The sequence below is a fragment of the Polypterus senegalus genome, chromosome 16 (assembly GCF_016835505.1).
Source record: "Polypterus senegalus isolate Bchr_013 chromosome 16, ASM1683550v1, whole genome shotgun sequence".
Taxonomy (NCBI): Eukaryota; Metazoa; Chordata; class Cladistia; order Polypteriformes; family Polypteridae; genus Polypterus; species Polypterus senegalus.
Window position 1 is genome coordinate 29,644,695 of NC_053169.1, and position 12,315 is coordinate 29,657,009.

Consider the following 12,315-nt stretch of genomic DNA (forward strand, 5'->3'; position numbering starts at 1 on the left):
TTCTTCATAAAGCACACGGTGATGTGGGTAAGGGAAGGAAGGAAGGGGTGGAGCGCAGGTACAAACAGTTTATTTTCCTAACACAAATTGGATAAACTTTTAAACTAATATTATTATTATTAAAAAGTCATAAAAAGCAAGAATTGTTGTAGATGTTAAAGAGTTTGGGGGTGGGGGTCATCCATTTAGATGGAAACAAGTTTGTGAATAAAAATTGTGGGTCACAATGTCCACATCATTCCATGCCATAAATGAGACTCAAGAAACATGAATTTACTGCTAAATACTTTCAATAAATAAACCTTAATATATATATTTTAATTATATCAGCTCTAGCATCAATGAATAGCCAAATAACACTGAATACAATAAGTAGCAAAAAACATACAACATGGGCAAAAAATTAAAAAAAATAGATTTCTTCCATATTTTTCCAGCAATAGGCCTCTGGCTAATTTAGCTTTATTCTGCAAGGTTTACATTATTGCTTAGAATGATTGAAAATATTTGCTTTGTAGCTTTTGTCATCTCTTGTTTAAAGCCTCATACTTGCAACTTTATTATTTTTTTTATCTTTAGCCTTATACTGCAAGTATGGTAAAGTTCAGAAAAAATATACTGCTTCCAATATTAGGCCTGTTAAGAAGCAAACGGAATGAGAACATTTTCAAAATGCCAGTATGCACTGCAGGTTTATATTGGACCCGGCTGATCACCGGCAGTGCATACTAAGAATATTTTGGAAAGGTTCAAAACCATTTTGTGACTTCATGAAATACATTTCTGCTGTTAAAACAAGGCACATAATCCATAGCTGTACAAACCAAAAATAGCCCCTGTTATATATATATATTATATATATGTAGTGTGAACATATATATCATTTTTGATAGACTACTTTTAGTATAGCACAATGTCCGACTCTTTATTCTTTGCAGACTACTGTAACTCAGTCCTTGAAACAGATTGATGTGCGAGGCTCCCCAGACACTCGGCTTTGCTCCGCTTAGCTCCAGGCTGCCTGTAACAGTTCAGGCGGCTCATGTTCTCTTATCTAGATCAGACTCATTAAGAAGTCTCCAAACTGTTATGGCACCATATATTCGTATCACCTCTCAGGCAGCAGTCTTCAAAACAAGCTTGAAGTTTTTAAAAAAAAAAAAGAAAAGGAAAAAAGTGTCTCTTTCTTTCTCCTTAATCCGCTCCCCCCCACCCCCATATATATGTATGTACTGTACGGCCGCCAGCCTGTCACATCTGGAGACCACAAGAATAGCCACGCGGCTGAAGTAGTCGTCCACAAAGGTAGATGCATTTGTAAGATGAATAATAATGAAATATATATATTTATATACTGAAGTTTTTTTGTCTACATTCATACAGACCAGTATATTGCAGAGAGCACTTTATAAGTAAAACAGGATAAAAAAAATATCCATAACAGATTTAGACATTGCATGTGGCTGAAACCTTAGATACAGTGAGATTCCTCCTCATCCTTAAGCATCACTGTTTCTAATAATTCAGATTTTTGTTTTTTTTTACTGCTACTATATGTTAGGGAATGTTGTCATTAAGTAGAAGAAAAGGAAAAACTTGGACTCTTGGTAATGAAGAATAAAAACGAAGGATCACGTGACCATTCTCGACTGTTTTCGTAATTCCTTCTGCACAAAGAAAATGAACGACAAGCAAGCAGCATTTCTGTGGCTGTCTCAGGGCTCGACAACCCAGCCCCCGCCCCCCGCACCTTTCACTGTTTTCCAGACTCGCTCACATTGACCGATATGCACCTACATTGCTTCACTCTTTGGATCTTCCGATGTCGGAATGGGGGCTGCAAATCGGGACATTCCAACTCGACCGTGAGAGTTGTGAATTTCTGTGGCTTGCAGAATGCGCACGACTGGAAGGACTCCTGTTCCTTTTTGATGTGCCTCGGAATGTAAAAGGAGTTGCATTGTCCGTAGCAGAAGCGGTTGATGATTGTGCGGCTCAAGCAGCCTTCCTCGTTGACCGTTTGCCGCAGAGGTTGGGTTTTGCACCAGTCGCTTTTCAGATATTTTCTTTCTGTTACCACCAAGGCCTCCTGGCTTGAGGCCAGGACAACTTGCTTGCGAGGACGTTTGTCTGACGTGTTTTCTTGGTCTTTGAATGGGGATGGTATCGCACCCTGTGGACGGTTTTTTCTTGCTTCTCCCAATGACGATAGGCTTCCCACCAGCAAGACCAAGTATAGCAGCTTCTGGTACATCCTATGGGACAAAAAGAACAATTATTTTTTTTTAGAACTTAATAATTTGACATGATTTTTTTATTATTATAATCTTTCTGGTACTGAGAACCTCAGTGATATGCAGCATCATCACTTTGCTGAACCTGAAGAGACCAGTGAATTACGTTTATATGCATTCCACATGGTCTGAGTTGCACACATACTGGTGGCTTCACCGTTGTGGGGTATGCCTTGTAATGGCACTAATTGCCCTCATTGTCGCCCATACTCCCTCTACGATTTTTTTTGAACATTGGATATCTGGAGTGTGTCTGCATTGCTGTGACATCCTAATGATGGTCATGGTGTGGTAGAGTCCACGTTGGGTGAATGAGAGGGGTGCCATAATTTGTAACTACTGATAAGCTTACAGCTTCTCAAAATTGCCCTAACATTTATTTGGCATATGCTCTCACGTTTTCAGAATGCAACAATCCCTAAAAAGAGTATTTTTCTTTTTTGTTTTTAAGTTGTTTGGAATCTTGCCCCCCTAAGGGTTATTCCAAGGCCTTGGCTGCAGCAGCTGTCCCGATCTCCACCAGCTCCTTCCACGTGTACTCATCTGCCTCACGCACTGCCCACCTTCTGCTCCATGCCGTTTCATTTAAGTTGGAGTTAACATCATCTGCGCCCAACTCTTTAAGCCGATCCAAGCCAGGATCCTTTTGGAGATTTGCTAGTGACCTTGTACCCAGGGCAGTGGATTTTATCAGCAGAGACGTTCTTGCAGATAAGTGCTCTCTATCTGCACCTTCTATTCTCATTCTTAGGAAATGGCGAATAAGGTTGCGGATGCAATGAAATATGCGGTGATGGTGTGAATTTTGCTGGTTGTGAAACATACGTTTTTTGTGTTTTTCTTTCTAATGTAAAGTTTCACTGTAAATTCAGTTTTGACCACCTATTCATAAAGTATTATGATCCCGTTAGTTTGACTAACTTCCATGTTTCTGCATCGTGATCTTAGTTGCTCTGTAGAATGCCTTGTGGTGCTGCATGCCATTAACGTCTCTGCATAAAATAAAGACTGGCAGGTAGCATATGTATCCAGCCATTTTCAAATTCACCTAACCTAATCATGGTCATGGTAGACTACTGTGCACCTGTTCCCTGCAGCATTGGGCATTGGGCACAAGACCGGGACCAACCTTGTGCCAGTCCACTGCAGGGCCCACCTTTCCATCACTCGCACCGAGCAGCAGGGCAACACACAGTATCATGTTAGAAATGCCAATTCTACCTTACCCGCTCTGATATTCTTGTAATAATATAATTGGTGAGCTCTTAAGCAGAGTAAACTGACCCATGCAAGAAAGAGCGCCTTTGTTTTGGATTTACATAAATTACCGCAGCATAATGAGGTGCATCTTTGAAACCATAGCCAGGGGAAGAAAATAAAAAGAAAAGAAAGAAAAAGAGAAAATTATATTAACAAGGACGTGAAAGAATGATTATCCCCCAAAGCACTGAGGTCTGGCGGTTGGAGAAAATAACAATAATTATGCAATTATATATAATTTGCTCTGCATAGTAATCAATCGTATATTTGCAAGCGCACAGGCACCCTTTTGAATTATTGGCTTAATCACGTTACCTGCTGCCTTACTTGCCAGAGAGCTCGTGTGGCCTTTTCCATGTTGTGATATCCATTTAAGCAGGAGCCCTTGGCCCCTTGAAGCTCGTCGTCTGCAACACTCTGCTTTTTCCAAGATGACTTTTCACATTCTCGGGACTTTTGTGGCGCCTGTTCAGCGTGCCCGCTTGAATTATGCTATTCGTCTTACAGATGGTAGCAGACAAAATGGCACCGAGAGGGCCAGGCTCTTATAACGAAAAACGAATCTGGTGACCTGACCTGGATTTAAACGCTGAAGCCACAGGCGAAAAGGCCAAAGCTTGTGTCAAACAATTACACTTAGGGTTTCGGTTGCTGAAATCAAAAACCCTACGTTTTATCTTTTTATCATCGAAAATCAAAATGCGTAGAACTTGAAAGAGAAAAAAGCAAAAACTGAAAAAGCAAGTTTAACTGGACAGAAAAATACACCAATAGATTAAATAATTATTTTACTCTTTCACTGTACATTTAGGAACTTTAATACAAAATGGTATAAATAGGTGTGATGTTACTGATTAAAGGTTTTTTTGTTTTTTTTTGTAATATGCATTCTTTGCTGATTGGGTTTCTTCATTTCACTTGGGCACTGCAGCTGCTGGCCTGAGGGCAAAGGAGCAAAACACATTCTGCGACTGTGGTGGACTGGCATCCTCTCCAGGGTTTGTCCTTACCTCACACCCACTGCTGCTAGCTGGACAATTTCTCTGCTTTTTGAGCCCTAAGCCTATACTCAGTTTGGGGCTGTTGTCCTCACCCCATGTGATCCACTTACCTGGGGTAGACTTTGAGCCCCCAAGAACAACAATTGGATTACTGGGTTTGAGAACAGAGCATTAGAAAAATTTTGATGAGAACAGGCCATTGAACCTAACAAGCTCACCACTCCTATTCACCTCATTTCTGAAAAATAAAATTGAGTCAAGCTTTGTAAGTCGTTAAAGCACCCCTCATTTCCATCCATTCAAACTTGGAAGCTGACCTCTATCCACGTAGTATCACGCATAAGCTGGGGGCCCAATGCTGGACCAGCCATTGCTCATCACACATACCCACACTCACAGAGTTTAGTCAGCATTAACCTGTTTGTGTTTGGGAGAAAGACTCATGCAGTCACAGGGAGAACCTGCAAACTCCACCCAGATGGCGACTGGGCCAGGATTTGCACCTGAGGTGATGGATCTTTGAGACAGCAACGCTAATAAAGAAGGCTGCCTCAGTCATGGTGCACACTCTCGACCGCCTGAAGGTAGTGCAGGAGGAGAGAAAGAAGACAAAATTGATGGCCATTATGAACAATGCTGCACGTCCTATCTGTGATTCAATAACAATAAGTAAGGTTAGTATATAACTTAGTCAAAAGTGTGCCATGAAATGCCACTGGGGCTTCTTTATACCAATGGCAATACATCTGCATAATGCCTCACTGTGACTGCTCTTTTACCTATAGTCAGGTCAGAGGTTATCCATCCATCTATCTATTGATCGATCGATCGTCACACACAGACATCTGAGGATCACCTTCCAGGCACTGATAAAGTATGCAGTAACCCATCGGGACAAGAAGAGGGTGCCAAAGCCAACCATATCCTCTCTTTTCTCTTCCCTAGCTCAGAGAATCTTCCCAAGAAGGCACCCCAGTCCCGCCCCCACTCATTTAAGCCACACCTCTTCTGGTCAGGATGGTTTAAATCTGATGACTCTCAGATGATGGCTTCTCATCTGTTGGAACTGCATCCAATATGAACAAGCTCCCAGACACAGATCTATCTATCCATCCATCTATAGGTCGATTGCACCAGTTTGCCATCACCTGCTGATAGTGCTGCCAACCCAGACCTGGATTCAGAAATGAAATGATGGATTCAATTTGTATTAAACAGTAACCCATTGATTTTCTTTATATTTTTCTTATTTGTAGAGTAATGGAGTAAAGGAGCCTTTCCCAGTAGCAATGTATGCAATTCATGAACTAACCCAGGCAGGGATGGCAGCACATGTAGCATACTTGTCCTCCCCTGTCCTGTGCTGGTAACGGAAGAAGCAAACATTTAACCTGCTAGATCTCCCCGTCCATCTATTAGTGTCCGTGAGAGCCAGGGCAGGGTGGGACACCAGTTCAAGTCACACTGAGCCAGTTTACCAGGTCTGGCCTAACCATACAAGGTATCAAAGTTTCACATTTTTAAATCTGTGGGAAATAAATGACACCCTGCATTCCACCATTCATCTTTCAGACTTGACTGCTCAATTATTATACATTTTTAACAAATTAAACAAGAAAAAAAAAAAGTAATTGGTGTTGACTGTCACGTCAGTCCTGTCTCCGTTTATGTCAAACAAAACAAAAAAGCATATCGGGTGTCAGTGCATTACACAGATTGGAAAAGGCGCTGACCCTCATGGAGATACGACACCACCATGCCTTGAGGACGTAAATATTAGCAGCACCAAGCAATCCTGGCTAAAGTGTCTCAGCAATTTATCACATTTCCTTACAAAATTCTGGAAATGGGTAAGTTTAAGTAGGCCAGTATTTTGTGAACTAGAGTAGCCCACCCAGGCCCGAACTTTTCCCATGTTTGACTGAGCTTTGCCTGTGGATCCAGCATCCTCATCAATTCAACCACTTATCTGAAATGGTCTTAGCCGTGAGGCCTATACGTCCCTTTTCCCAGTCACACTTGCTAAATCATACTGTGGGATCCCCAAGGCATTCCCAGGCTTTCTGGAAGATCTAATCCTCCCAGAACACACTGGGCCTCCAAAGTAGACTGGGAAATCGAGAACTTTTGACTCGGCTCTTTCTTCCCCGCTAAAGATTGGTATAGCGACAGAATAACTGTGCTCGCCACCCACATCCATCTGTTGATCTCGCCATCCCTTTTCCCCTCACTTGTGAACAAGACCCTAACGTACTTAAACTCCTACCCTTCCAACTCAGAGTGGACAGTCCACCTTTTTCCATGTCCTCAGATTTGAACTTCATCCCTGCCATTTCACACTGCTGGCATGCTGGAGTTCACACCCAATAGAAGCCAACAGGACCATGCCATCTGCAAAAAGCAGTGACACAATTCTAAGGCCACTGAACGGGACCCCCTCCCCTACCTAGCTGTGCCTTGATATTCTGTCCATGGAAATCTCAATCATCTAATGTTCTGACAGAACAGGATATTATACTCAGAGTGTATAATGCGCTAGTGAGACCAGATCTAGAGTGTTGTGTGCAGTTCTGGTCACCACACTACAAAAAGACATAGCAGCACTTGAAGCTGTGCAGAGGAGAGCGACCAGGACGTAAAGACACCTAGCACTCTGACATCCCTGGAGAATTAAATCCATTTAGTCTCGAGCAGAGGAGGCAGCTTAGGGACCTAATCCAGTTCTTCACAATCCTCAAAGGCATCAATAAAGTAAATACAGCAGAATTCTTTCAAAGAAATGATAGATCATGTACACGAGGACATGGGTGGAAATTAAGACAAATGTGTTTTTGACTGAAGCCTGAAGCATTACTTCACTCAAAAGAGTTGTAGGAACAACCTATCTACATGAAGATGAAGCAGAAACATTGACAACCTTTAAGAAGTGTCTGGATGACATATTGGGACAACTTGGCTATTGGCTAAACAAACTAGCTTGATGGACAGAATGGACAGAATGGACAAATTCCTTATGTTTTAAGTTCTAGTGTCTCAGAACACAAGTGGTGATGGTGGCGATGTGCTTAGCATGGCTGGTATGCCGACCCATCATCCTTACTTACTTACTTAAAGTTGCTTACTTTTATGATGGGGTTTTCAGGAACGGATTAGCTAAGGTGGGGGAGTCTGTATGCCTCTTCTGTTGGTGCAGATCCTATCGAATGAGAATAAAATCACTCAAGATGTTCACTTGCTCTGAATGTCGCTGCTTCAAGGTGGAGCTACTTGTCTTCTACTTTAGTGATTGTAATACGACTCCCACACAAAAAGATGATAGCTTGAATTACTTTAAACATGTAAGAACTTCTTTTAATCAAATATAAAACCAAAAGATCCTCGATTTCTTGTATTTAAGTGCATTTAGTATCCAATACTATAAAATATGAGACGGTACCCAAAAATATCCATAATCTCTACCTGACACACAATCAACACTTAGTATTCTGTGCCAGTATGCCAAGTGGCATTGCTCTGTATTGTTTGTTTGGTATTCCATGTTGGTTTTTCTTGGTGCTTATTAAATGTGTTCTGCAAAATTTTTGCGATGGGTGATCATAAGGAACAGCGAGTCTGCATGAAATTTAGTTTTCTCTGAGGGAAAACCGCTGATGAAACTTTTTAAAGAGGAAGCTTTTAAGGTCTATGAGTGGTTTTCACGTTTCAAACGAGGGGAAATGTCACTTGAAGACCAACCAAGACTAAACCAAGATCTGGCCGACCTTCCACAATTAGGAATGATGAAATCTTGAAAAAGTTTGCAGTACAATTTATGAAGATCGTCGTTGGACTATTGAAGACATTTCTGAATTGACTTGTGTATCTCAGAGTTCGTGCCACTTTTCCTTACTTGCCTGGTCTTGCTCTTGTTCTCGCATAGGAAAAAAGAACTCACAGGAAAGCATTTTTGTACCATGGAGGAAGTCAAAGAAAAATCGTTGCAGACGTTGGACAACATTCCTCTTCAGCAATTCCAAAAATATTTCCACCAGTGGGAAAACCATTAGGACAAGTACAATCGTTCACATGGAGAGTACTTTGAAGGAGTCTAAAGTTTCAGTAAGTAAATATTATTAAAACAATTTTTTTTTTTTCCAATTCTGGTTATTTTTGGGTACCCCCTCGTATCTACTAGAGTATTTTTTTGAAGGGCTAGTCTTCTATTTACTTGAGTCACTGTCCAGAACAGTAACTCTACTTGTGTTACTGTTGTATATTTTAATGAATACTGGACAGCATGCAAATTTAGAATGTTTTTCATATTTTTTATCACATTGGATGACTTTCTCAGGGTCAAATAGTGAGAAGGAGATGGGAACTGAACCCGCAGCCTAATGGGTCGAGATGCCTACACCACATTACCTGCTATTTATTGTTACTAGCTGAAAAAAGTCATTTTCTGAAAATGGTAAAATGTAACATCTGTTAGGGATGCCAGGGGCGACGACCCGGCCGGGATGCCATGAAGGACTGGAAGAGGGCGTGCGCCCACCTGGTATCACATGGGCGCCGCCACCATGGTTGCTTTGGAGGCCATGGGTAGGGAGCTTTGAAGCTCCACCCTGTAGGGGCCCATGGTTGCCGCCAGGGGGCGCCACGATGTCTTTGGAGCCCTGGAACTCGGCACTTCCGCCACACCAGGAAGTGCTGGGGGGGGGAAGAAGAGCAGGGACACAGGGGCGTGTCGGCGGGTGATTGCTGGAACCCACCTGGAGCACATCCGGGTGATAATAAAATGGGCCACCTCCCTTCATTCGAGGCTGGAGTTGGGTGGAAGCAGGACGAAGCAGAAGAGAGTGTGGAGGTGGCCCGAAGAAGAAGGCATTGTGTGCACTTGTAAATATTGTAAGTAGTAATTGTAAATAAATGTGTGGTGGTGGAAAAACAACATGTTAGCCTGTCTGTGCCCGGGTAACGTTCACACATCCCATCGGTCTTTATAAAAATTTGAAGTAGAGCATTCTGGGATATCCTCACCGACTTAAATAGTGTTGTAGTGGTGAAGACTGTTGGTTTCATTTTTGCTTGCACCGCAATGTGTGACCCTGAATGAGTCACTTAATCTACGTGAACTCCGGCTGAAGATACTCTGGCTTGAGGAGTCCACCACATTTCGTATGTATGCACGAAGCCGCTGCTGAACATGAGAAATGAACAAATGTCACATGTGAGCTTAGCACCAGTTCTCACCTCCTGTCCCCCATGTGTGTGAGCTTTGTGTGTTCTCTCCATATCCATGTGTGCCCCCCACCTTAATTCAGGCTCCCAAAGACACATATATGAAGTTAGTATGCTGGCTTCTTATGCATGACTGTATCTTGCCAGGCTTAGCCCTTCAGACGCTGGATGGGTCATATGGCTCATTTTGTTTTTTTAATATCTCTCTTGAATTCTCTTAAGGACTGACAACAGTGAGAGCCCACCTGGCAGAACATGAGGTGATGCTTTTCAACACCTCATACTCCACGCACCTTCTGAGCAAGGATTTGGGTAATCTCCATAGCCTGATCTTGCTCAATAATAGACAATTTACCGCTGGGGGAAAACCAGGGCTTTGCGTAAAAGTGATTGTGATTTGTAATTTGTGGTGGCCTGTCTTGACAGCACTCATCCTTCATAATCACCAGGCAGCCTCTCCTGCTTCTCTTTGTGAAGACAGCATGGCAGATTACATTTTATTGTAATATAATTATAGGATTTTTTTCAGAGCACCCCGAGGGCTTATATTTCACACTACTCTAAATAAACTCTTCCTTTAATTGTTTATTTTTATTTCTTTTACTTGCTGAATTACAGTATGGCCTAGTGGTTAAGACACTGCACTGTAAGTCACAAGGCTGCCAGTTAAAGTCCTAGCCATAAATTCACTCTGCAGGTTGCGTGGGCTACAATTTAAAAAAAACTAACCAAAAAAAAAAAAATCAAACAACGATAATGTGGTAGCGCATTGATTAGCAGTTCAGAAACCTGTGCCTGGTTGCTGTGTCTGTGGCATTTTCATACCCACTCTGTCATGGCCCATGGGAAGCATCTCCAGTAGGGGGGCCCAGAGGCCGTTTTTGGAAGTGCTGGATTGTGGAGGGCATTGCACTGTGTTTCAGATCCAGTCAAGGTATTTGAGTAAAGTTATAAAGTCGATTTAAAGGTCATTTAAAACTGCTACTAGGCACAACTTCGAAAATTAGAACAGTCGCATCACAAGGTGAAGTTGAATAAATTTCCATCAACAAGAAATCGTAGAAGTTACTCATTACTTTTACTCACTCAAAAACTCAATCCCCAATCAATTTCCTTCTGCCATCTTCTGAACAAGAGTGTCCGAGTATGGTGCAAACAAAAAAATGGCCCTCCTTTCTATTGCTTAATTAATGTATTTTTACTAACAACCCAATTGTGCATCATTCACTCAGAAAATGGAACCAATGTAGGAAGCACTTCAAGATATCTTTGGGTTTGGCTAGGGTTTATTTGTCAAATATAGGTTAACACAGGATCAACGTACAATGAAATGTGTATGACGAGAAAAACAAGTCACTCAGCCTAGATCCAATAAAGCTAAAAAAAATCATTAAAATTAATTAAAAAAAAAAAAAAACAAACAGAAAAACCAATGTGTACATTTTAAAAGAAGTTATAGAGCAATATGAGTTGAAGGAGCAGCAAGTACAAATGACAGTTATTGCACAGATAATGTTTTATAAGTACAGATTCATATTCAATAAAGTGCAGATGCATGTTCCAGTCAGTATTCAGAGTGTATGCAGGTACAGTTTGTGTGTGAGTAGTGCAATGTACGTGCAATGTAAGCGTATGGAAGTGTTCAGGTGTTGCTGTTGTCACGCACAAGCGCATCAGGAGCAGTTGACGGATCCGACGCGCATCGCCGAACAGCCGGCCGGGGGACGAAAGCGGTGTACTAACTTTTCTCTCTCTTGTCTCATAGCGACGCCGCCATAAACCAGCCCGGAGTGAAAACAGAACAGCACTTCCAGGTTCCCTTCTTCCCTCTGGTCCCCCAGTGATGATGTCAAGTTCCCATGCACCACCACGCCTACCCAACAGCCATCACGCCTGATTTCCGGTCCCTCCCTTTAAAACTGTCACTCCAACCCTCCATTTTTGTCTTGTATTTGATTCATGATTTTTGTTTGTGTGAAACGGCAAAGACCTTTATTTCATTTTGACAGTATACGGGGCTCACAACCCCAAAACTTTATGCGCTCTGTGTTGTCTTTCTTTACACTGTTGAGGAGTCGAATGGCATGGTGGTAAAAACTGTTCTTAAGTCTTGTAGTCCGAGCAGCCAGACTTCTGTATCGTCTGCCAGACGGTAACAAGGAGAACAGCTGGTGTGCTGGATGGCTGTGGTCCTTTATGATGCTGCTTGTCTTACGCAAGCACCTATAGAGGTAGATGTCTTCAATGGCAGGGAGACTTGCCCGTGATGTGCTCTGCTATGGCACCTCTGTATGATAACCACCTTTTTTCACCCCAAATGCAATTTTTAATGTTTGGAAAACATAAGGGGTTAAATCACTTAGATATGTACATAGATAACATCTTTGCCTCCTACAAACAATTACATTCCAAATTTAACTTTCCATCAACATAATTTTTCCACTATCTCCAAATCAGAAACTTTGCTAAACACAATCTGCCCAATTTTCCTCACCTACCACCTACTTCTATTAGAGAAGAGATATTGACCAGTCTTCAGGAAT

The 12,315-nt window shown here is 42.0% G+C and overlaps 1 protein-coding gene across 1 annotated transcript in view; it reads right to left on the minus strand.

Moving 5' to 3' along the window:
- Positions 1-297: 297 nt before the first annotated feature.
- The window catches only part of grem2b (gremlin 2, DAN family BMP antagonist b), a 73,638-nt gene continuing 61,620 nt past the window's right edge, over positions 298-12,315 (minus strand). The window contains exon 2 of the mRNA XM_039738758.1: positions 298-2,255. Within this exon, the coding sequence (XP_039594692.1) occupies positions 1,754-2,254 (501 nt within the window). The 5' untranslated portion in view covers position 2,255 and the 3' untranslated portion in view covers positions 298-1,753. The remainder of the gene's footprint in view (positions 2,256-12,315) is intronic.